Raw genomic sequence first — 26409 nt, 5'->3', positions numbered from 1 at the left:
CCACTGTGTGAAACAGGATGCTGGACTAGATAGGTCTTGGGCCTGATCCACCTGGGCTGTTCTTAAAGGAGATGCAGTAGGGAGGTCTCACTCCCACATAGGAAGGGCCCACATTACCTTTCCTTAAGTATAAGTGACATGTGGAGCCAAATTTCCTGCCACAGATCATGGGGCTTGTAGTTGACAAAGTAGGAAGAATGCTTTTTCCTCTTAATTGTTTTATTTTGTATTTTTCAAAATATCTAATACACATTCAAAATTACAAAATGTTTGAATCATTACATATGAAGATTTCACTACTAAAACCAAAAACTAGGCATTCTATGCCACATGGCATCAGTTCTGAGTAAATCAAGAAATCAATTCTGATTATTAATCATCAGTTCTGAGTAAATCAATTAATGGTACATTTTTATATTATTTAAAATTTTTATACGGCACCCCTCCAGTGCACTACTGCTCAGGGTGGCTCACAACAATAAAATAGATATAATATACAATAAAAGTAATAAATTAACCAAATTAAGTAAACAAGTTAAAAGTCAGGTTAAAAACCACAATCACTATTGAGTTTCAAATTAAAAGTTATTTTAAAAGCTAAAAAATTGAGAATAATAAAAACTAAACACCAAAGAACCTACCAGATATAACCAAAGATGGAGCATAAAAAGCCTCTTTAAAAAGATGTGTTTTTAGTTGTTTTTTAAAAAACACTGAGGGAGGGAGCATGGCAAAATTCTTCAGGGCAGGCATTCCAAAGCCAAGGGGCCACAACTGAAAAGGCCCTGCCTCTAGTCCCCACCAACTGGATTTCTTTTAGTGGCGGGGCCATGAGCAGGACCTGAGATGATGAATGGAGGAACCTGGAAGATTAACATGGATTCATACATAAACATTGTGAAAAATTAAATAAGTTATAGCATAAAAATACCCTTTAATGTTTCAGGTCTCGTGTATGTTTTCTGATTAAGTTTTTAAAAGCAATTAAAACTCAGGACACATCTATATTTTGAATGCATGGATGCTTTAATTTGAGAAGGAAGTTTATTCTTTACCATTTCCCCCCAGATGTTATCAAATCAGCTTCTTATTGTTAGACTTCTCTCTTTCCATTCTTCAGTTATACAAAGTTCACAGCAATTATTAAAAGTATGATTACTTCACATCTTAATGTAGGAATAGAGTTATACTCAAAAATGTTTAACATAACTAACTGGTTTCCAAGATATTACCACTCTTTACATTTCCTTAAAATATTGTAAAACTGTGTCAAAAATTGAAATATGGGGGCATGACATCACATATGAAAATACAGTCTAATGTTATCCTCCTGTCAAACCGTAACAGAATTTGAAGCTCTATAAAAATATGCCAATAGTGACACTATTGGAATAAGTGTACACACCAGAAACAACAATGGCTTTATCCTGTGTGTGAGAGAGATGCCAATGTGCACAAAGGCTTTACTAAATAATAATACATATTTTAAAGAATAACTCATCTTATTTATTTTTTTTAAACTTGCTTTGAAGAGCTTCACCACTGTTGTAAAATGATGGGTGAATACCAGTGCTCACCACATGAGGGCACTTATTAGTGAGATAGCATGGAAATTGACCTAGTGAAATCACCTTGCTCTGACTCTTTTGAGTTGGAAAGTAATATGAGAATCAGGGTAAAGCTTTAATTACACATTATTAGGCTCACAGCCCAAGTAGAAACAACAAATATACAGGAGTGGGGGAATACCCAAGACTGATAAGTGAGTAGTGGTGATGGCAAGAGGGAAGAGAAGGCTAGATTTAATTAACTGCTCAATAAATTGGAATTGTTCAATGTTTAATAAGTCTAAACATTATCTATAAACAGCCGAAGTTATGATCAGGACCGAGCTGAAAGGTGGATCCCTTTTGATGAACCTTTTCATCCCCTGCAAAACTCACTGCCTCTCTTCTTGGGAATCTGGGCAAGGGAGGGAGGCTTTAAAAGGGAGGGAGGTTTTCATAGGGTGGTGCCATCTGATTGGCAGCCAGAGGGTGGAGGAGATAGGAGAGATCACAGGAGGAACAAAGACAGCACAGCAGGATAGAAACAAAATGGTGGCTCTTCCCTGCCTCCCACCTCATCCCTTCAGGTTCCTGAACCTCCTGGAGGCACACACCTCCTGCCCACACTGTTCAGGAATGATGGTAATATTGAAGTGTGTGATAATGAAAGCATTACCCAGACTCTAAATTGTCTTTGTTTTCCCTCAGTGATATGATGCCAAAATGGATTGGAAGTATGGCATTGTGGTGCTGGCATGCTCACTATATGATCCCTAATTGCCTGGGATAAGCAAATACTCTAGGGAAAGGTAAGCTTCGTAAGGGTGCATCTTATATCCCCCAAGATCAACATTTTTTTTCATGTTAAAAATGTTTGAATGCGAACATCTGGGGAAAACTTGTTGCAAGAGTGAAGCAGCAAAGAAGTGAGGTTTTGTGCTTTGAGGCACATTTTCTTATACCTAGCATTCCTGGCCTATTTTCTAACAAATCTCTGGAATTTTTTTTTTTGTTATGATCGGCTTCCTGAATTCCAAATATTATACTTTCTGTTAATTTGTACTGACATTGCTGCAGCTTTTTTTTTTTTTAAATCCAAGTTACCCAAAATAACTTGGATACAATTTTCATGGAATGTCTTTTGTTTCAGTCTGTATTCTCAGCAATCAAAGTTGTTAGTAAAATGTAATGCCCACATTGCTGACTTGCCTGCAGAGGCTTCCAAGTTCCCTTCCTGGCATCTCCAGATAGGGCTGGGAGAGATTCCTGCCTATAATCCTGAAGAAGCTGCTGGTAGTCTGGACAGGCATTATGTGGCTGGCTGTGCCCTCCACACCGCAGCCAGCATTTCAATGAAACACTGGCTGGGGAAGAGAGGGGAACATCTCATACTCCCAGCAAACAAACACTTCATTCAAAGGAACATAAAAGCTGCCTACCGAGTCAGAACATTATTAGAACATCTAGCTCAATATTGTCGACACAGACTGGAAGGAGCTTCTCCAAGGTCGCAGGCAGGAGTTTCTCTTAGCCCTATCTTGGAGATGCCAGAGAGGGAACTTGGAGCCTTCTGCATGCAAACATGCAGATGCTCTTCCCAAAGTGGCCCCGTCCCCTAAAAGGAATACCTTACAGCACTCACATGTAGTCTCAAGGGGTGTGCGAAAAAGTTAGGAACTGAACTGATTTGACTTTGAGCTGGTTCGGTTTGACAGTTCGGGATTGAGCCAAACTACTCCCATTTAGTAGACTGAACCTCCCCTGACTGAACCTCCCCTGGTTGTTTGCAGACCAAAAAGTGAAAAAAAAAACCCCTCTTCAACTTACCCTCTCTTGGGGGGCTTTCTCCGAGGTGGTGGTAGGGGTATTCACGGAGGTTACCCCTCCTCCTACTGGCCTCCATCTGTCCCCACCCATTGCCCGGTTTGGACAGTCTTCGGCTCTTTCCAGGCCTGGTGTGATGGCCATTTTGGAGGCTGCCACACATGCACAAATGGCCCTTGCATGACTGGGTCATGACCCAGGTCATGAAAGGACCATTTGCGCAAGCACAGTGGCCGCCAAAATGACCACTGCAAAAGGGAAAAGGCATGGAAAGGGCCAAAGATCGCCCATACTGGGTGGTGGGTGCATAACAGAGGACATGGGGGGGGGGAGGATGAACCTCCGTGGATACCCCTGCCACCTCGGAGAAGCCCCCCACAGGGGGTAAGTTAAAAAATGTATAATCCCCCCTCCCATTTTATCTATGAACACCCCCTGGACTGAACCAGACAAGGGGTGGTGACTTCGACGGGGTGCCAGACTCAACTGGCCCAGTCTAGTTATGACTCGAATCGAACCAGGCCAGCTGGCTCCATGCGCATCCCTAGTAGTCTCCCATTCAAATGCAAGCCAAGATGGACCATGCAAAAGGGTGGTCCCTTTTGTGTGGGAAAAATTCATGCTTGCTTCCACAAGACCAGCTCTCCTCCCCTGAGGAGGCTGGTCCTTAGGCACCTATGTTCAGAACTAAGAAGTCACTCACTAGAAACTGCCAGGATTTGCCCCTCCCAACCTTGGCTTCAGAATTATCAGTTATGCTCTTGGCTTACTTTCAAAAAGTTATTTCCCCTATTATGGGGATGTTGAACAATAATTACTCAAAAATCATTAGATTGATGTTTTTCAAACCAGCAAAAGGCACCAGTCCAATATGGACCTGAATGTTTGGGGAATGCTAAAAAACATTTTTTTTAAATTAAAAATTTACATTCTTGGCATTGAAAAAATGTCACCAACACTTTCAAACCACTTTTTAGGAATTAAAACCTAAACTGCTGTATCCCAGCCATTTTGCAATGGATTGGCACCACATTTGGAGGAGTGATGTGCCTCATCGCCTAGTCGATTTGTGCACAATTTCATGGGGACTGGCTGGAAACCTTCATTTTTATACATAATAGAACATCCAGGGCTTTTAGTGGTGGAATGTTGAAAACACTCATCTTAACTATACAGTATAAAATATATGGTATACACTATGTTTTATAGTCAAGTATTTTCTAAATCGGGACATTAAACATGTATTTATATTCTGCTGTTTCTCAAGATGATGTTCCATGTTATCCTCACAAATAAACTTCCCTTGCTGCAGGCCTGGGCTTAACCTGCCACCTGTTCCATCCAGTGAATGCTGCCCTTTGTCTCCTGCACTGACACCTGATGGCCTGCTCAGGGGTTAAGGTGCTCAACAGCCCTGTGTCCTTGGCCCTCTGACTCCTGATGCCTGCTCAGAGCCGATGCAGTTGCATAAAACTGGAGTGCTCATATGCTGCACTGTGAACATTGTAAATAGGAATAAGGGCATCATTTTACTAACCTTATGTATTTATTATTTATTACCCAACTCTCTAGTTGGGTGACTTGCCTGTCCTAGAATTTGGATCAGTCCTGCCAAATTACTGACCACTGGCAGACATATGTTAAATGTACAATGTTCTTTCTAGCATATGTAGAAGAGGCCTGGCCTTGAAAGTTCCTTTATTAGGAGACTGCCTAAAAGCCATCTGTAAACCATGTACAATGGTTTACAGATGGGGTACTCTATTAAAATTAGTTCATTTTCAGGACTGGATGCAGGCAATATTAGGAACATAGGAAGCTGCCATATACTGAGTCAGACAATTGGCCTATCTAGCTCAGTATTGTCTTCACAGACTGGCAGTCCAAGTTTGCAGGCAGGAATCTCTCTCAGCCCTATTTTGGAGAAGCCAGAGAGGGAACTTGGAACCTTCTGCTCTTCACAGAGTGGCTCCATCCCCTGAAGGGAATATCTTGCAGTGCTCACACGTCTAGTCTTCCATTCTGTGCAAGCAGGGTGGACCTTGCTTAGCTAAGGGGACAAGTTGTGCTTGCTACCACAAGACCAGCTCTTCTCTCATTGTCCTCTCCTCAATATTTTTCATGGTCAGAACTGAAATTACCAAACTCAAGAGCCTATTTCACTTTGTCTTTAAAAAATCTGAATGGAAAGCCTATTTTTATTTGGCAAAGTATAGTCTTTGTGAAGTGGGAATTGGAGATGTGAATTAGCAGATCTTCAACCACTCTTCCCCGAGCTGCCCCATCTCCTTAGAGAATAGTGCTCACAAGTAGACTCCCATTCAAATGCAAACCAGAACAGACCCTGTTTAGCAAACAGGATGATTCAGGCTTTCTACCACCAGCTCTCCTTCCCCAGCTGGGTGAAGGAGGATGCAAGGATGTTTTCCTGGTCAGGTGTGAGGGGGTGCCTTGACGTCCCTCCCCAGACCTTGGAGGCCAAGGGACAGTTGTAACCCCCCCCCGTTCCATTATCCCCACACTCCTGCCTGGTCTTCCATCCCTCCTCTTGGCAGCATGCAGAGGGTTTTGCTCTTTCCCTTCCACTCTGGCTCTTCTCTCCCCTGGCTTCCTCCTCCACCTTCCTAACTAAACAGCTTGCAAAACCTTCTCTCCCACACACCACACACTTTTCTCACAGCATGAGGAGAGAGCGAGGATTGTCCAGTTGTTAGCCCTAATATTTCCTCACTACTTTCCTGCTTCCATGGAATGATTCCCAACCTAAAACAGACATTCCATTGTGACCTTCTCTCTCCTGTCCCATTCTGTGTGCCAATAAGTTCCACCACAAACCTGGTAGGAGGGGCCCATGAGACCATTTGCCAAAAAACTGTCTGTGACCAGGAGCCAATTTTGAACATAATAATGTTTGACCCAGCAATGGTTCATAATATGCACCTGGGAATGTTCCAAGACAGTAGAAATTAGTCATCATTCTGCACAAGTATTCAATTCTGCAGGAAGGCCTACACTTAAGCAAGTAAGCCCTAATGCTAAGTATGCAGTAGAGCAGAGTTTCTTAATCTTGGGCCCCCAAATATTGTTGGACTACAACTCCCAGAATCCCCAGACATGGCCTTTGTGGCTGGGAATTCTGGGAGTTGTAGTCCAACAAGACCTGGGGGCCTAAGGTTAAGAAACCCTGATGTAGAGTATGGCTTAGTCACTTCCACCTACATGCTTCTAAGGACCCATTCAGGGAATGGGCCAACTCACCGCTGGTCAATTGGATGCGGCCAACTCGCCACAGGGAACAATGCAACTCCCCTCTGCAAGCCCATCCTGTCACTTTGTCTTTCGATCCAGAGAGGACAAGCGGGAGGGAGGCGAAAGGAAGCTAAATTTCCACCTACCACCCACCAAAGCATGTCTTCACGTTCTGCAGTGGAAGGAAGCATCTCTCTGCATTCCTACCTGTGGGGTTGTGCCTCACGAGAAGCGAAATCCTAGGTGCGAAGCCTGCACCAGAGCTTTAGAGCAGGCGAGCTGCCATTTCCCCCCTCATATTTGAGGAGCCCCTTTGCGGGTCTCCCCAAAGCAGCAGACCACCTTGCTGCTAAGTTCTCTTATTAAAGCAGACTACCTCAAGTGTATCCCAGGGATATTAACAGAACACTTGGGGGATCTGGTGTGTAGTTGAATTTTGAATTGTTTAGCAAAACTCTTAGGAGAGGATTTCCTGGCCAAGGTGTGTGTGCATGTTGTATTGTGGCTTGCGGTGGTGGGGGAGGTGGAGTTGCATTGTTCCCTGCAGCAAGTTGTCTCTGCAGCGAGTTGGCCGCATCCAATTGACCGGCAGCGAGTTGGCCGTGGCGAGTTGTCATAGACCCCCACCCCATGCACATGTTGCCCCTTTGTCCATAGACACCCACTCGATGTTAACTGGCCTGGGATATAATGTCAATAATGAGTTTCTTATTCTTAACTAAGGGCCATTCAGATTTTTCTCTAGTTCTGCTTGGCATCCTGTCCTGTGAAAGCCTCTTGTTGTTCTGGATGACTCCAGGAGTATGGAAATGGCTGCAACTCACAGCTGATCACTCATAATCCTGCAAACACTTTTGCCCCAGTGGCTGACACTAATTTAAACCAGTTCACATAAATAGGAGAGAATGGAGCCCTAATTAAAGCGTTCAGTAATATTTACAGTGAATGCACACATTCACAGCGCTGACCGGAAGCTCTTCCTTCTGTACCCACCTGCTGTGTGTGTAGCCCCTCCATCCTGTGCCAACCACAAGAATGGCAAAGGGACAAACAATGTGCATAAAGAGAGCTCCTTCCTGTGGTTAGGAACATCAGTGTCTCCAGTTATGGGAAGCATCTTTTCCCAGGCACAGCACCTATTATAAATAGGGCTTGGCTATTTCGTACTTCCTTATTCCAATGTTGCAATCAATCCAATAATTCCAAGGCACTGCTTCAGAGAATTACTGTGAACACAAATAAGATATGCACAATACAGCACTTTGTGAGCCAGAGAATTGCATAATTTTAGTGGTCTACTAGACTATAGGAATCACTTATCAGGCAACAGCGATATAGAAAGATGCTGAAAGGCATCTTCTCATACTGTGTGGGAGATGGAAATGGTAAACCCTTCCTGTATTCTATTAAAAAAAAACCCCACAGGGCTCTTTGGGTGCCAGGAGTTGATACTGACTCACAATTTTACTTTACTTCTCTGGATAATAAGGTTTTAAAAATTTGTTTAAGTCTATAGTTTCAAAAATAAAGTATTTTAATGCTTCTCAGAGCTCCAGCTGAGCTTTTGGGGTGAGGAACAGCAAGAAGAAAACAGGGATTTAAAAAAACCCTTTGGACTGCATGATTATAAAATACCTTACGAAGAGCATTAGAGAGTTGACTACGATGAAAACTGGAGTGTGGTCAAGAATCTATGGTGACTGACAATCACAAGTGGTGACATATTGTTCAGAGAAACGAATACACAAGCCAAGCTGAATGACAGGCCCATTAAGGAACCAGCCTTTTTCTCTTCCTCTCTTAAAATGTCCTTTATTCACTGTCCTCCTTCAGAACAGCTGCAGCTGTCATGAGTGGTTGAAGATCTGCTAATTCACATCTCCAATTCACACTTCACAAAGTCTTTACTTTGCCAAACAAAAATAGGCTTTCCATTCAGATTTTTTAAATACAAAAGTGAAATAGGCTCTTGAGTTTGGCAATTTCAGTTCTGACCTTGAACAATATTGCCTGCATCCAGTCCAGAAAATGAACCAGTTTTAATAGAATACCCCATCTGTAAACCATTGCATATGGTTTACAGATGTCTTTTAGGCAGTCTCCTATTAAAGCAACTTTCAAGGCCAGACCTCCTTAGCTTCAGCAGAGAAAAACAGCTTCATACGTCTTTAGGCCACTGTCTGTAGATTTTTAGATACCATCCTGAAGATGAAAAAGGTAGCTGTGGTGTTCTGTTAAAATAAAACTTACAGGGTTAGTAAAATGATACCATTATTACTATTAGCAATGGGAAAAGCTTTGGAAAAGTCTCTGCCAATCTGTGTAGCCAATACTGAGCTAGATGTACCAATGGTCTTACTAGGTATAAGGCAGATTCCTATATCCCTATGTTCCTGTGACAGTCTATGAGCACTCTGACACTTGTATAATTAAACCATCATCTTGCACTCCCATCCCATGGCATTTGCTTTCTCCCTCTGCCCCCTTTCTCTCACCCCACCAAAGTGGGGAAGCAAGCCCTCTTAGCAAAGCTTGGAATAAATTACTAGAAAGTAAGTCCACTGATTCTTTCTTCTGAGTAAATACACGTAATAATCAGGACCAGCAGAGATGTCCTTTTTTCTCCTTCTCTCAGCAAAGCATAGGAGGGAACCCTTCTGAGGGGGGAACCCCATTTACTTCCCTGGGGGCTTTCTTCTGAGTAAAAATGTATAATATTGGGACCAAGGGTCTCATGCTAGGAAGTTCTACGGAAGGAACCTCAAGGAAATCCTAAAATCAATTCCCACCCAGCACCAAGAAACCACCATTCTGGTATAGACTGCTCTTGAACATGGAGATTCTACATAAGAGCCAAACTGCCAGTGAATATGGAAGCTCCACTTGGCCATACTTAAGAAATTAAGCCTCTGTATTCACAGGTAGTTTGGCTTTCATGTAGAACCTCCATGTTCAAGGGCAGTATACATCACAATAATAGTTTGTTGGGACTGGTTGGGGATAGTTTCTGGGATTTCCTTGCTGCCCTTCTTTGGAGCTTTCTGGAAGCATGCAGCACTGTGAGAAAGATGATGCTGAGCTGGAATACAGATTTCTTTTCCAGCAGCATTTTGATTACTGAAGCTGCAATTCTGTGTGCACTCCTAGAAGAAAGTAAACTCAATTAAATTAAGTGGGACGCTTGCATATAATGAGGGAACCAACCACCTCTGAAAAATAGTCTTGGGGGATGGGAGAATAATGGAAAGGTCTTTTAAAAAATGTGAATGGAAAACAATGTAAAAATCTTGTAAGGTAAACTCACCAGCACCCCACCCAGCACACAGATTGTTCTCAAAGAATCTGACATTAGCCAAAGCATCCCACACAGCATAAGATCTGTTAGAATATTTAAAACAAAAATGCCAATAATCCATCCTTTCCTACTCTGTAGAAAATAGGACGAGAGTACTGACCAGTGTTCCCTCTAGGGCATGCACATGTACGTGCACACACATGTTTTTTTGATGTCTGCTCAGTCAATTTTAGATCCCGCTCAGGTTGAAGCAGGAAGGTCTCACTCCGTCTTGATTCTTCCATCTGGAACAAAACTCATTCTGCACACAGATGAGGGGGAAATATTAGAGAGAACACTGATAGTGAATGACATGAGGAACATTACTCAGAGTTATCCTACTGAAATTAAGAGAACATTAAGGAATGCCAAATGTGCTTTTACTTTCAGTAAGACTACTTTGAGTAAGCCATCATCTTATCAGCCATTAACCATTAAGAGGCTACATTACTTGTGTACAACTTTCAAAGTATACTACTTTCTAGACAGAAGGAAAAGAGATACATTAATAAGTATCATTAAAACATTAATTATTATTATTATTATTATTTATTTACTTACTTACACAGTCAGACAGGTGTTATTGACTGGTTTGTTTTATCCAGACATCGAGTCCTTCCCAAGGACCTAGGATGCCAGAATTTTATTGTCAATTGTTATAGATATCGTTGCAGAATATAGGCTGTTCCCAGTAAAGCTGCTTTTTGTAATTGGCTGATGGTGATTTCTGTGGCCCCTATGGTGTTGAGGTGCTCTTCAAGGTTTGCAGTGCTCAATGAAAAGCCCTAGTAGCCAACACTTGTTTTCTAGAGTTTAAGGGCCAGTTTCTTAACTGTTGTATCTTAGCCACTTTCTGCAATAGATATTATTTCTTGTTTACACAGTCAGACAGGTGTTATTGACTGGTTTGTTTTATGCCTCTCTTTTTAAAAAACCTGCTGATTTAGATCAGTGTTCTTTGGAGGATGCTATAGTATCTTAAGCCTTGTTGAATTCTGATATACAGTGAAGCTCTGATATGAGCTCTTCTGGCCATGGCTCTCCTTCCTCTTTTAATAAAGTTGTGGCATGTTTGAGTAATAATAATAATAATAATAATAATAATAATAATAATAATGTTTTAATGATACTTATTAATGTATCTCTTTTCCTTCTGTCTAGAAAGCAGTATACTTAACAAGTTGTACACAAGTAATGTAGCCTCTCAGAATAGTTGGAATAGAATTCTTCCCTTTAAGAATTCTTTCTTAATTCCTTCTTTCCCTTTCCAGAATTCAGTAGCGATATAGCAATGGAGTTTGGACTAGAAAAGTGTGCTGCATTAATAATGAACAGAGGGAAAATAAGAAAAAAAGAAGGAATAGAACTACCCAATGGAAGCAAGATCAAGAACTTGGAAGAGAAAGTTACAAATACTTGGGCATTCTCCAGGCTGAAAACATCGCACACACTGAAGTTAAAAGAAAAATTGGAAGTGAATACATCAGGAGAGTTAGAAAAATCCTCAAGTACAAACTCAATGGCGGGAACACCATACAAGCCATAAACACCTGGGCTATACCTGTTATCAGATACACTGCAGGAATAATAGACTGGACCCAGGCAGAGCTAGAAACTCTAGATCTTAAGACCAGGAAAATCATGACCATCAATCATGCTCTGCACCCCCGCAGTGATGTTGATAGGCTCTACCTCCCTCGCAGCTCAGGTGGAAGAGGAATGCTGCAAGTCCATCAAACAGTAGAGGAGGAGAAAAGAGGCCTTGCATAATATAGAAAGGACAGTGAAGAAGATGCACTGAAAATGGTCAATAACGCAAAACTATTCAACACCAATGAAACAAAGCAGGCCTCAAGAAAGAAAAAGTAAAGAACCGAGCAGAACAATGGAAAAATAAGCCACTGCATGGTCAATATTTGCACAATATAAGTGGAAAATCAGACATCACCAAGACCTGGCAATGGCTTAAGAATGGCAACTTGAAGAAAGAAACAGAGGGTTTATTACTGGCTGCACAAGAACAGGCACTAAGAACAAATGCAATAAGAGCAAAAGTTGAAAAGTCAACAACAAACAGCAAGTGCTGCCTTTGTAAAGAAGCAGATGAAACAGTAGACCACCTAATCAGCTGTTGTAAAAAGATCGCACAGACTGACTACAAACAAAGGCATGACAAGGTAGCAGGGATGATACACTGGAACATCTGCAAAAAATACAAGCTACCTGTAGCCAAAGATTGGTGGGACCATAAAATTGAAAAAGTTGAAAAAAATGAAGATATAAAAATATTATGGGACTTCCAACTACAAACAGACAAACATCTGCCACACAATACACCAGATATCACTGTAGTCGAGAAGAAAGAAAAACAAGTTAAAATAATCAACACAGCAATAGCAGGGGTAGCAGAATAGAAGAAAAAGAAATAGAAAAAATCACCAAATACAAAGATCTACAAACTGAAATTGAAAGTCTGTGGCACAAAAAGACCCAAATAATCCCATTGGTAATTGGCGCCCTGGGTGCAGTTCCAAAAGACCTTGAAGAGCACCTCAACACCATAGGGGCCACAGAAATCACCATCAGCCAATTACAAAAAGCAGCTTTACTGGGAACAGCCTACAGGTGAAACTCAGAAAATTAGAATATCGTGCAAAAGTCCATTAATTTCAGTAATGCAAATTAAAAGGTGAAACTGATATATGAGACAGACGCATTACATGCAAAGCGAGATAAGTCAAGCCTTAATTTGTTATAATTGTGATGATCATGGCGTACAGCTCATGAAAACCCCAAATCCACAATCCCAGAAAATTAGAATACTACATGGAACCAAGAAGACAAGGATTGTAGAATAGAACAATATCGGACCTCCGAAATGTATACAGTGTACTGTGCTTGATTGGCCAGCAAACTCGCCTGACCTGACCCCATAGAGAATCTATGGGGCATTGCCAAGAGAAGGATGAGAGACATGAGACCAAACAATGCAGAAGAGCTGAGGGCCGCTAATGAAGCATCCTGGTCTTCCATAACACCTCATCAGTGCCACAGGCTGATAGCATCCATGCCACGCCGCATTGAGGCAGTAATTGCTGCAAAAGGGGCCCCAACCAAGTACTGAATACATATGCATGCTTATACTTTACCATCCCAGGTACTTGGGAAGGACTTGATGTCTGGATAAAACAAATCAGTCAATAACATCTGTCTGACTGTGTAAACAAGAAATAATAATATCTGTTGCAGAAAGTGGCTAAGATACAGCAGTTAAGAAACTGGCCCTTAAACTCTAGAAAACAAGTGTTGGCTACTAGGGCTTTTCATTGAGCACTGCAATCCCAATGAATCTGCAGTATCTGACTAGAGACTTTGGTTGTGAGCAGTATTCAATATAATAAATAAAATAAAATAAAAAACCAACCGACCACCCGCCCTCCCAGCTACCGAGACCTCCACAGCCCCGGCCCACGTCCTTCGCTCGATCACAGTTCCTATTTAGAGAAGAAGAGAGGAGCTCGCAAGCAGAGCTTCTCTCTCTTTAAAGCCTCTTCCCGAACTGGCGCTTTGGACGCAAAGGACGCCTATTGCATCCTTTGCGTCCATAGCGCCATTTCGGGCACTGACTTTGCACAGAGTGGAGCTCTGCATGCGAGCTCCTCTCTCCTTCTCTAAATAGGAACTGTGATCGAGCGAAGGACGTGGGCCAGGGCTGTGGAGGTCTGGTGTGGGTAAGGAGTGGGCGGCGGTGGCAGCCGCGGGGGCAATTACATGGGGGCTGATTTGGCCCTTAATCTTCGGCAACATGGCCGCCCGTGTCTGCGCATGCCCAGAACTGCCGAAAAAGACACGGGCGCACGGGATCACACACAGGGCTTTTATTATATAGGATACGGTGTGGAAGTTAAGATGGGCACCTTAACTTGCCATTTCCATTCTTTTTAGAGCACGAGTGAAAAATTAAAGCATCTTAACTCATCTTAAACCAAATGCTTTTGGATTACAGGGAAAATTATATATCTATATCTATCTATTTCTCTCCACCCCTCTCTCTCTATGAGATGTGTGTGTATACACACACATTTATGAAGTGTGTGTGTATGTGCATGCATGCACACACACGTGCATAGTGAATTTGGAAACTTGCATAAACATCCATATCGGCTCAAAATACAAGATTCAAATACAAGACAGGGTACCCTAGGAAAAGAAGTGCAAATTTAACATCTCAGAAAACTAGTAAAGCTTTAAGCAGTCTTAAACTTGATCAGGCCACTAACCCATCAGATAGCCAATTACTCTTACAAGTCACAAATCCAGGTCACAGGGTAATACCTAGCAGTAATAAAGTCTGACTAAAAGTGTCCAGGGTTATCAAGTACTCACATATGCTCTGAAGTGATTAAATGTATGTGCTGACATTATCCTCAGAGTTTATATCATCACCAGTGTGCATCCTATGTGTCAGCAGTACTTCTATCCTTACAGCTTACTGTGACATAGTACTTATATACAGCTGCCTGGACATAAATGGGCAGAATGTCTTTAGAACTGTGTACACCTAAGCCTTTCTATATCCTGCTCCTGCTTCCATATCTGATTTTCAACAGCTTCATTATGTAGTGAAATTATCCTTTTGCTGTTGGCACCCTTCTGTAATGGCACAACATTCCAGATCACCTGTGATGGGACATACATGTAGGAGCTGGAGAGAGGGCAAATGTGTGTGTATTGCCATAGTAACCAGGCACAGAATATGCCTAAATTTAAAAAGGAGTACAGTTAGTCAGGAGAAGACAGTTGGAGTTGGAGGTAGTTGGAGCTGATTGTTGGGAGTGAGAGATTGGACAGAGCATAGCAGAGAGATTGTTCAGGCATTTGTGTGAGACTTGATTGGTGAATTTGTGGAGACCATGGAACCAGCAGTACACTGTGGCAGTGCAGGGAATGTTAAGTCTGGGAAAGAAACTTTGAATGTGAAAGGTATCCAGAAGTGAAACTTCCTGGTCACAGACAGGAAAGTCTGAGTTGATTCACTAAGTCTGTAAACCAAGTTTTATTTTTCTCTGTCCCAGTTATATCACCTCCCTAAATATTAAATGTTACCAAGAAGAACATCACACAAGGAGGGAACTAAGATGGAATGAACACATACCTCTCAGCTTTTCCAGCAGAGTGCCTCTGGCTTCCCCTGTGTAGCCCTCCTTTTTTAAGAGCCAAAGAGTTGGAAAAGCCCAACCAGGTGACTCTCATTCACCCATTGGGCCTGAGCTGGCCCAGCTGCTGGGTGTTGGAACAATTACGAAGGGAAAACAGCTGAAAGGCTGCTAGAGAGGAGAGGGGTGAGTGATAAGCTTTCAGCAAAACATTCAGCCTGCCCGCCTGGCCAGCATCCTCTGCAGAGTGTTTCCTCAGCATAGTCCTCCTTTCAGTATGGAATTTAGCACATTGCATGCACACTTAATTTCATGGCAGCGAGTGTTTTACCAATTGATTTTTGTGTGGATTTGGGATGGATCCATGGATTTTTGGATTGGATTGTTAGCTTTCTACCATCTTCCATATATTCTTTTGTGATCTGACTAACTCTGGTTTTCTCTAGGTACTTATAGTTCTTCAGTCATAATTTTCTGTAGATACATCAATGAAGTCCTTCATTTGCCTCAAAATGACTCGATAATATTTGAATTTTCTCTCCCTGAATTGGGGGAAAATCCAATTATTGAGCCACTTTGAAGCTAGATAATTATCCATCCTTTCATTTTCCAGGCAGGTGAATCAAAGCCATAGACTCCTTTTTTAACTTTACTTCTCTTCCTGCAGTGCAGGAACAGTGGTAGTGGATTCTTCTCACTTTAAAAAGGTATGCAGCAGATGAAGTCAAACCTTGTTCCTCCTGCAAGTCCAGGGAAAAGCTAAGAAACTTTTCAGAACTGTATTCTTCTTAGGGGCTACTGCAGTGCAAGATCAAGCAGGGGTGATAAAACACACTGCATGTATGAGGCCGAAGTTGATTCATTTTGTGAGTCCTATTGAATACTCTGGGAGGAGAATATCTAGGCCCAGTGTTCTGTGTTCTAAATAAGTGATTGGTAGAAGGAGGAAATGGTTGCCACAATTGTTTATACCAGGATTCCCAACTGGTGGTACTCCAGATGTTGCTGAACTACAACTCCTATCATCCCCAGCTACAATTTATTGTAATCTAAACCAGGAGCCCCTGGTTTATACAAAACAAAAGGACCCATCTGCCACATAGCTTGTGATTATTTTATCTGGGTTGGGATCAAAACCAGGCATCTGATTCAGATTTCTGAATGTGGGAGATTGTATCCCTCCAAACTGAATTGAAAATTCCCTTGATTTGATTCTGAATTGCTGAGGATGAAGATCTAGCTTTTTCCACATGTCAAACTCTGCACATCAAAATCTATGGAGATTTTAATGACTTTACATGAATGCTTATTGAGCAGCTTTCTTATCTATTGAGACTGGCATGCACAAGATTATGAATGCAATTAATGCACTTTAATTACCGGCTTGGTAAGTTTTAAAGCATTGATAGCTCTGTTAAAGAAAGACATTGAAGATCTGCTTCACTGCTCATTTGTGTAATTATTACTCTGTGGTAGGGAAGGAATGGATCTGTCCATATTCAAAATGGTTTGTTTTACCAATTCTATTTAACAAAAAACCGTGTGTGTGTATTGCTGTTGGCTACACTGGGTAAAAGTAATAGTTTGCTTTTAAAAATATACATTTGCTTGGCTAAATCCTATTTGCAAAAGCAAAGAATGTTCATATACATTTGATTCTAATGTTTTGGTATGATTGTTATATCTTACCCACCACCTAATGATGCACCGGGGAAGCAACCCACCTAGAGAGCAGGAGACTGTTGGTTTGAATCCCCACTGGTGTATTTCCCAGAATATGGGAAACTCCTATATTGAGCAGCAGCGATATAGGAAGGTGCTGAAAGGCATCATCGTATACTGCATGGGAGATGGCAATGGTAAACCCCTTCTGTATTCTACCAACAAAACCACATGGCTCTGTGGTTGCCAGGAGTTGACACTGACTCAACGGCACAACCTTTCCTTTTCCTTTATTGTTATACCTGTATCTTAGAACTAGTGATTAAAATACCCCTTTTCTTCCTTCCTTGCTCTATTTAACCTATCATCTACTTCTGTGTTTTGAATGGTCGTGTTGGGTGACATTTAAACAAAACAGAATAAAACCTACAGAATAAAATAGATACTGAAATGTAAAATATTTTGCAAAAGCTCTAATGGAAGGGAGCCCAAATATACCACTTCCAGAAAGTGCCATGCCAAAATGTTGGCAGGAGAAAGTAAACTCACCATTGTCATAAAACCACCAAGGACAAATACAGGTGGAAGCACCTGTATGTGCCTCAGGGTGTTCACGGGTTCCACCCTAGGAAAAGGTTGAGAAGTTATTTCCAAATTTTAGGGATTTCTCCCAAGGAGAAACTGAAATCTTTCTGAACTTCAGTATTCTGCCCAAAGAGAATTTCCTCAGATTGTTTCTGAGAAAATGGTAAAGGATGGTTGCAGCAAATGCTAGTAATGATGACTGATGTTGAGGCTGATTTTATCATGCCTTCCTTTCTTCCAAATAGGAACATAGGAAGCTGCCTTATACCAAGTCAGACCATCGGTCCATCTTGCTCAGTACTGCCTATACTAACTGACAGCAGCTTTTCCAAGGTTGCAGGCAGGAATTTCTCTCAGCGATGGCATATCTTGGAGATGCCAATGAGGCAACTTGGAACCTTCAGCATGCAAGCATGCAGATGTTCTTCCCAGAGTGGCCCCATCCCCTGAGGGGAATATCTTACAGTGCTCACATGTCTCCCATTCAAATGCAAACCAAGGCAGACTCAGTTTAGCAAAGGAGACAATTCATGCTTGCTACCACAAGGCCAGCTCTCCTTCTATAGACCAGCTCTCCTATCATTATACTATTAGAGGAACAAGCCCTTACGTATAGGGATGTGCACGAACCTGTTTGGAGGCCCTTTTACGGGCCTCCAAACAGGTTTGAACACTGGGAGGGGGGGTGGAGTTCAAAGGGGGGGTTCTTACTTTAAGGACAGGGGAGGGTGCACTCACCCCTCACCCCACTTCCCCTCCCGGCGCTCAGTGTCAGTGAAAGCCTTCAGGGCAGCAGTGCCACCCCTTCCCCATCTTTGGCCGGAAGTGGCTGGAAGTACTGGGCGCACATGTGCATATCGCGCACACTTGTGTATGTTACGCACACTCACACACATTGCACACCACCGACTAAAGAGGGGAAAGGGGCAGCAGGGAAGTACACTGCCACCCCAAAGGCTTTTACCAACACCGAGCCCTGGCAGGGGGGAAGCAGGGAGAGGGGTAAGTGCCCACCCTTAAAGTGAGACCCCCCCAAGCCACTCCCATCTGGTTCTGTGCACATCCTTACTTATGTAATGGCCAAAGGATAGTATGACTTTTCCTGGGTCACAGTTTGTGACAGCAATAATGCTGCTCTGACTTGAAAAACAAACAGGCTAGTAATCTCTCTGCAGGTCATCACTCTTTGTTTCTGCTCCTTACTTCATCACAAGCTAATACAGAAATGTAGTCATTATTCACAAGCATTATTTATTAAAGTATTTATATTTACTGCGCTCCCTTGGTTAGACCTTAGAAACCCAAACTGGATCTGATGTCTACATAATTAGGACTCAATCCCTCCACAGAAATTAAGCATGCTCACATGTCTTTGGAATCCATGGGATTATGTGGGGCTCTGCTACTCAGAACTTTAGCTGCACAGCATGAAAGCTCAACAGGCTGTGTTGCCACAACCAAAAGGAGTATCAGAAGAAGCTCTTTATGTTTTGCAGTAAAGAGAATGCATGTCCAGAGTTCCATTAAGCAGTCAGGTAGTGCCAGAGAGAGAAGACAGCACGGCCATGTGTGTGTGTGTGGTGGTGGGGATGCTTGAGCCTTTGCCCATTCTGTGTTCCAGCCCCCTGATCCTCTTCCCTCTTGCTTCTTCCTGCTTCTGTGTAAGCTCTATTTCTAAAGGTAAAGTGTGCCATTGAGTCGATTTCAGCTCCTGGTGCCCGCAGAGCCCTGTGGTTGTCTTTGGTAGAATACAGAAGTGGTTTATCATTGCTTCCTCCCACACAGAATGATGAGCAGGTGACGAGCTCTATTTCTACTACTAGGAAAAATGTTTAGCAGTCATAGCATATCACTAGGTTCTCCTCTCAAGGGTAACAGTGGTGTGTTGTGGCTATCAACAGCGTTGGTGCTCTCTTTCTCCATAGGTCTACCCACTTATTAGCCATGGAACCTGCAGAGATCAAAATGGCAGCAGGTACAGCCAAAGCAGCATGCTGTCACTCCCCCCGCCCCCAGTTGCATTATAATTTCCATTGTTCTGCTATAGGGCACAATGGGCCCATCATGATGCCCTGTCTTTCCAGCTTACCTGAGAAGGAGGAGGCTGCAGCAGGGGTGGGCGAATTCTTGTGGCCCTCCCCTGTCTCAGCAAATGGAGTGGGTGATGGTATACAGAGGGAGCAGCAGCAGCTCCTCACCTGTGGAACATAGGAGAAGGAACAGAAGCTGCTACTGACTATTTGTAATGGTTTCTCCTCCTCTCCTACCCCTCACTGAATGGGCTTTCCTCTCAGAGTTCCTGTGCATTATTGTCCCTTTGGAGAGGGATGGGTGGAGGAAGGCAAGGGACACAAAAGATGTTCTGATTTGGACAACCTCTTCTTTTGGTGTCATGAGAATTGCAGCAGTACTCTTTCCAGCATTGCCAGATTATATGAAATGCCCGGGATCATTATATAATATGAATTTCCAGATTATATGAAATGCCCGGGATCGTGCAGGAATAGCCCATGCTGTGTCTTTCTCCCATGTTAGCATTAACACAGTTTCCTGAGGACTGGTGCTGGTGTGGGCAGGAGTCACAGCATGGGTTTCCCCCATGATGTCTGAAGCACTGGCAAAAGTGGCACTGTGTGGTCAATCCCATGTGACTGCTCTGCATCTGAGCTCAAAGCTCTAACATAGCTGGTTGCTTGCAAGCAACTTTTACTAGCCACAGGCAATTAGTCTAATGACAAGGATAAGCTAGCAACATAGAAAGGAAGGGACTTTTACGTGTGTTAGGGAAGATGCACATTTGGGGTGAACAGGCAAGAAGCATTGATGTGGGAAAGGTGAGTCCATATTCCACAAAACAGGCCTTTGGCTTAGAGGACACTTGGCAGAAGAAAGCTATAGTATACAGAGTAAACATTACAGCTGCTACAGATATGCTGTTAAAATGGCTTCCTTATGTAAACAGTATAGCCCAGACTTAGCATTTGCAAGTGTTTACTATATGGCTTGTCCCCCCAACCCAACCCCATGTTACAACACTGTGAATCTCCATTTTCCTGCAGCACACATTTGGAACATAATGTGATGGGACAAGTTACATGGTAAGCCATCATCATCATCAGTAGTAGTTGTTGTCATTTGATTTATTTATATAATGTCTTCCAGTCAAAGGAAATTTTCTTTAATTACACATAGAATTAAAGAAAAACAAAATGATCAGGATCCTGGCTCTGAAGGCTGGCAGTTCTTAAATCTATAGCAAGCCTGTTCATTGTAAATAGTCCTGAGTAAAATGGGCAAATGCAGAAAGAACTTGGCAGCAGATAGCAGTTTGAGTGGGTGGGGCTTCTCCAGACTGCAGATGTAAGAGCAGCCTCTATAGTGGCAGCAAGGGTTGGGGAAATAAATGGCAACAGTTTGCCACCCATCCCAAATGTTTTCGCAGCAGGAAGGCCTGATGTGTATAGCCTTCTGGAAAATAGTCTTCAGAAAGAACCTGGCAGCAGATTTTTGCAAACATTATGGGTCTGGGTTATTAGCCAGAAAGAGCCAGAGGCAGCATGGTGGCAACTAAAACAGCAGGTGTCATCCTTTAGATTCTGACCAATACAAGAGGATTCATGTCCGGGCTGGCCTTAGGGATTTTGGTGTCCTAGGAAAAGTATGACTTTGTTCCCTTCCCCCAACTGAGAAATGCATAGCCCTGCATGTGCCTGCTGGCCAGGAGCAGTGTGCATGTGCAGGGGTGAGATCCTCCTCCTCTGTAGCCTGTAGGTCAGCACAAGGCTCCACCAGGTACATGGGTAACTTGTACCTGAGTGACAGAGGGGAGAGCAGCCAGTCAGCAGAGAGACGATCCACATAGGTGAATGGGGCTTCCGCTATTGCCTTTGCTGGGGTGCACACTCACCATGGCCTAGCTCGGGAGCCACTGTCACCTGCTCCTCGCTGGTATCCTATGCTTCATCATCCACTGCTGCCTTGTCAGTGAAGGCACCCAGTGGGGGCGGCACTTGGGGCATCAGTGTGGTGGAGCTGACACCGCTTAAAACTTGGCAGTCTAAGTGACTGCCTAGGCCACCTATATGGACAAACTGGCCCTGATTCTCATAGTGGCACAGGGAAGTTGGGTGCTAGCCTTGACCCACATTTTAATCACATCGCCTGTGAGTCTCCCAAGCATGCCTCTAAACCATAATAGGGATATCTTCATCATCATCATCACCACCACCACCACCACCACCACCACTATTATTACTATTATTATGCTAGACATGAGCACTTATTACTTTGGGATTACTTTGGCATTTTTTGAGAGTTCCATTTACTAACAGAGACTGAGAATGGAACCATTTACAGTACATGCATTCTAGTATCTTCATATTGTACTAATGATTTGCTGCCGTTCGTAGTATGCAAACTTTCAGATTTATGATGCTAAATTAGAAGAACTATTAGACTAATCAAGCAGGATGAGTCCAGGACCTAACTAAACAACAACTAAATAAGAAGTAGGGCTTTTGATAAGATATTTCAGTGATTTCAAGTGTCAGCAAGATATTAAGGGGGTAAAACTTACCTAAGTTTATTTTCTTCTATAGTCACCCTGGCTGGCTTCACAGCACCCTCCCCAATCCAAATAAGGCCCGGAAAGAATGTGCTAAGAGTGTGCTAAGAATACATTTGAGTTCAGTTGGATAAGATTACCATGAAGACTATATTTTATATTTTCTTCAAAGAACTGTAATTATATTAATGAAGCTGCAGCAGTTCTTTCCAGCTCCTTTGCATGTTGCTGCTTTTACCTGCTATGTTGTCTTGTTTGGAGCGGGACATCTTTTATTTTATTCTTTTTTTAAAAATTCTGGTTAGTCCCTGAGTGTGGTTCCTAGGATGCCAAAAAAGCCATGCTAGAGATTTGCTGAGAGCCATGGCTATTTTTGTTAGAAGCTGATACTTTAGTCTGAGCTGCAAGCACTGCCTTGGGAAAGGGGTTAGTTTCTTGGGAGGTGGGGAGGGCAGGGCAGGGCTTTACAGAGGATAGCTCAAAAGAAGCAGAAAAGAAGGGGAAAAATACCCCCAAGAAACCAAGAACTGTAGAGGACTTCCCACCTTCTAATTCTGCATCTCCTGCGAGAGTCGGCACTGACCCTGACGTATCCTCTCAGCTGCCAATATAACTTGACCTTTTCACCACTGTCACCATTATGACTGAGATTACAGCAGAAGGTACTGTAACAATCTTTATGTTATAATTGTCTGGAAACGATTTCTGCCTTGACATTTTAGTAGATTCAGCCTACAAACCTGATCTATGGCTTTTAGGGAATAACAGTTTTCCTGTTGGGCTAGTTGCAGGGCGAAAGCTGCTCCTCCGCAGCAGCTGGAATTTGTACTAGTTAGTAAAGCTTGATCATCATATACACCTCTAAAAATAGCCTTGGTCACATAACCTCAGCAACGCTTGCTTAGACAGAGAGGCTGGGAAGATAAAAGTAAAGAGAAATTATATATATGGAAAACTGGAGATGTTCAGTTTCATATCTCAGGGTTCTTACTACTTTGTGTTTTTTTTGTATTTGGTTTTTGGTTTTATTTGGGTTTTTTTTTAGCATTTCTGCACAGAAAGCTTTTTGCCAGAACTATGTACAAATAGTTTGAAAGAAGACCCTTTTTCCTTTGAATTCAGCTTTTCACTGTTGACAATTTTTTGAGTTCAAATTTTGCTGGCATTCCTGATACACCATACATTCCATTTTGCACCTGTTTATTTAACAGGTTCATATTATGCAGCATCAAAACTGAGTTTCCAAGCTTGAGTTGGCAACAGGTAGCCACAGTTAATTATGGCTCTTTGATGGTGTGCCTATGTGATAGTGTGCCTTCAAACATGATTTACCCCATCACACTTTATATTTTTATGTTGGTTTTAAAAAGAGGGCCTCTTCTCTGACCTATGCTGATTGGGTCCTATTCTCTCTGAGTAGTTATGTAATATTTTTAATTTATTTACTGTAATTCTTTACTTAAAGTAATGCCTTATATGACAGACCTGGCTGAGATTGCTCCCAAACCATATCTTCTCCCCCCGTAATGTTTTTGTAAGGAAGGTGTAATAATGGAACGTTAAGGATCCCAACCTCAAAGTGCCAGCAACATGAGCAAGACTTAAAACATGCACACTATCCCTCATCTCAAGTGAAACTTTGGAAATATTCCGTGTTTGATAATGCTAACACAATACTAATCCTGGAAGCCTTAAGCAATTAATATGTTCTTGGAAGCCCACAATGAGAGCTTTGCCTAAACAAGGGCAAGAAAGAATAAGATCTGATCCTATAAATAAAGAATGGTTATCTGAGAAATATGAATGCTTCATGAATAATTTTAATATGTCTTGTCCATTAATATATACAAATAGTATTCTATCCATCACAATGAGAAAGGGAAACTTTTTTAAAATGCAGGCTTTTAAAAGTCAGATATTCAATTTTACAAAGGAATCTCACACTAGACTTTTCCATTGTGGATCATCCATTTTTTCCCCTGCCTCCAAGCTTATTACTATCCTTTTTATATAGAAAAAGCTCTCAGATAATATTCTTTGCACTTTTTATTCACCAACCAAGACATCGTGCCCCAAGTCACTGCAGCTATTAATTAAATATGAAAGCAAAATATGTCTCATGTAAGAGGATTTGTGTTAAGTATTATTGGAGACTGAATCTGTTGCTTTCTAAAGACTGGAAAATTAATGGAGCCTGGAACGTTTGTACTATTTGTGCTTGCTCCAAGATTTGTTAGTAGCATGCATAAAGCTGATGTGGTCATATGTTTTGATCAGAAGTCTTGTGGGCCTTTGAAATGTATGTGGATAAAAATATAAATTAAAAGGTGACACAAGGCAGACCATTTTCATATAAATGGTTATTGATATTTCAGTGTATTTGTTTATTTTCATATTCATATCCATAAATTAAATCTGGCGTAAAGCTCTGACCAGCAACAGGTTTTATAGGAAGTAATGGACAATTGCACTTACCTTCCTAAAGTGACTGCCAGGAAGTGCTATTGCCTGGTCTGGCATCAGGGGTCATCATTCCTGGTCAGCTTCTGAGGACCCTAGCTCTCAGGAGCATCCACTGATCCCTGTCCACCATTGCCATTGCCTCTTATGGTACCAGCAAGTCTCTTGGCTAAAAGAGTCACTCCATCACTGCCTCTTCTCTCCCATCCCACCCTCAAATAGGAGCTTCCTCCTTGTTACCACAGGAGTCCTGTGGAAAAGTTCCAAGATGGCAGGACCTCCATAACATCCTGGCATAACATCATGGAACCTTAAGAAGCCCACAAATAGTCCCCTCTTATCCCCGCCAAAGCGATCACCCTGTTGTTACAATATCACTCTTCCCTTGCACTTCTGTTGCCTTTGGGTTGGGTACTCCTTGGGGTGTTTATTATTATTATTAATCTTTTATTATTTATTTTTATTATTATATCATTTATTATTTACTCTGATTTTCAACAACAACATTTCTCAAAGCAAAATGAGTAATATAAATGGTTCCCCATACCAAATGGGCTCACAGTGTAAAAAGAAACTGAAGGGACATACTAGCAACAGCCACTGGAGGGACATTATCTGAACTTAATAGGGACAGATCCTGTCTCTGCTAAATATACAGCAGTAAACTCTTTAAAAGGTGCTTCTTTCTCCAGATCAGTGTTCCCTCTAACAGGAATTCCCAGATGTTGTTCACTACAACTCTCAGCATTCCCAGCTGTGATGGCCTTTAGCTGGGGATTATGGGAATTGTAGTCAACAACATCTGGGAATTCCTGTTAGAGGGAGCACTGGTCCAGATGATTGTGTGTGTGTGTGTGTGTGTGTGTGTGCGTGCGCACACACACACACACGTGCACATGCATACGTGTGTGTGCACATGTATATTTGGTCCTGAAATAGACTCTCTCTGATTCCTAGTGTAAAGTATTATGATCTGCTAACTTTTGTAGATACCTTAATATCTCTAATTCCTGGCATAAATTGATGTGAAAAATTCAGTGCAGTTTAATTTATCCAAATTATTTTCATTACCTGACTTTTGATTGAAGCCCTGTTCTGAGACTATATAATACTTGGCATTGATTGGATTTGCTTTTGATTTATTTACAAATTATTGTAAACCACTTTGTCCACCGGAAAGTCGTATAAAAACATTTAAACAGATAAATAGGCTTGTGGTGAGAGAGAAAATGTGTGGATGAATAAAAGGTCTATTCATGTAGGGTAATACTGACTGGGGTGACCTGGGAATTCAATGATTCAGATTCAAATAATAGTCTGAAAAATGGAAGCAAATTTCTTATTTGAAATACTTTTTAATTAAGGTAAAACAAAATGTGTGGGTGTTTTTTTTAAAATTAAAATGATATACTGTATTCATGTAACTTTTATACAGAAAAACTATTTGCGCTTCTTTGAGTGTCAGAACGGAAGGAGGGAAGGAAGAAATGAATTCTATTGCATTTCGGTTAAGCTTCTATGATTTCTGTTCCTCTGTACCATGAGGGGATATAAAAGTCCTATAAGTGGTAAGAGGTCTCTATTTGAGAGAACATCAGCAAATAAGGTCAGGTTAGATTTTCAGTATGTGTGGAGAAGATTTACATTGTTTGCTGGGTTTTACACTGAATTAATTAATTGGGATAAGATTTAATCCATACCAGTGTACTGTACTAAATTTGGGAGTATAAGAAGTCATTCAAAAACCATTGCTAAAACCTTAAAGGCTCATATCTGAATTGAGTTAAATATCTTATGAGTTAGATATTAATACTGTTCCTGACTGTAGTCTTTCCATCCTCAATTGTATATACAGTAATGCCTTTTGTTTTATAGTGTTACATAGAATCAGCTTGGCTGTTGGAGAACTAACTGTATATATCATCACATCTACATGACAAAATGTTTGAAATGACAATCACATAAATGTTTGGACATATATGATCTGTTTTCATGGTGGGAACCACTTAATACTGTCAGAATCTTTGG

The 26409-nt window shown here is 41.8% G+C and overlaps 1 protein-coding gene and 1 long non-coding RNA gene across 28 annotated transcripts in view; one reads left to right on the top strand and one right to left on the bottom strand.

The window, feature by feature from the left end:
• Positions 1 to 207: 207 nt before the first annotated feature.
• Positions 208 to 24574, bottom strand: LOC128339888 (uncharacterized). Of its 4 annotated transcripts, none has more exons than XR_008313301.1 (5): positions 24397 to 24574; positions 19447 to 19555; positions 13104 to 13133; positions 10076 to 10216; positions 208 to 863 (listed from the first exon to the last, which is right to left on the bottom strand). It is a non-coding gene; the product is annotated as an uncharacterized LOC128339888 (long non-coding RNA). The 4 variants fall into 4 exon arrangements; XR_008313300.1 differs by lacking the exon at positions 24397 to 24574 and adding an exon at positions 21934 to 21994; XR_008313303.1 differs by lacking the exon at positions 13104 to 13133.
• Positions 22080 to 26409, top strand: part of TRDN (triadin) — a 305901-nt gene continuing 301571 nt past the window's right edge. For 12 of the 24 annotated variants that reach the window (XR_008313241.1, XM_053284294.1, XM_053284402.1 and 9 more), the window contains exon 1: positions 22086 to 22583. Coding sequence is in view for 23 of the 24 variants with exons in the window: in XM_053284294.1 (XP_053140269.1) it covers positions 22562 to 22583 (22 nt within the window). In the remaining variant the exon portion in view is untranslated. Of the gene's footprint in view, positions 22584 to 26409 lie in introns of all 24 variants that reach the window. The other 12 variants (XM_053284342.1, XM_053284418.1, XM_053284369.1 and 9 more) reach the window with 5 other exon arrangements.

The sequence above is a fragment of the Hemicordylus capensis genome, chromosome 1 (assembly GCF_027244095.1).
Source record: "Hemicordylus capensis ecotype Gifberg chromosome 1, rHemCap1.1.pri, whole genome shotgun sequence".
Lineage (NCBI taxonomy): Eukaryota > Metazoa > Chordata > Lepidosauria > Squamata > Cordylidae > Hemicordylus > Hemicordylus capensis.
The sequence above is the reverse complement of the archived record's forward strand: the minus strand, read 5'-3'. Positions and strand labels throughout refer to the sequence as shown.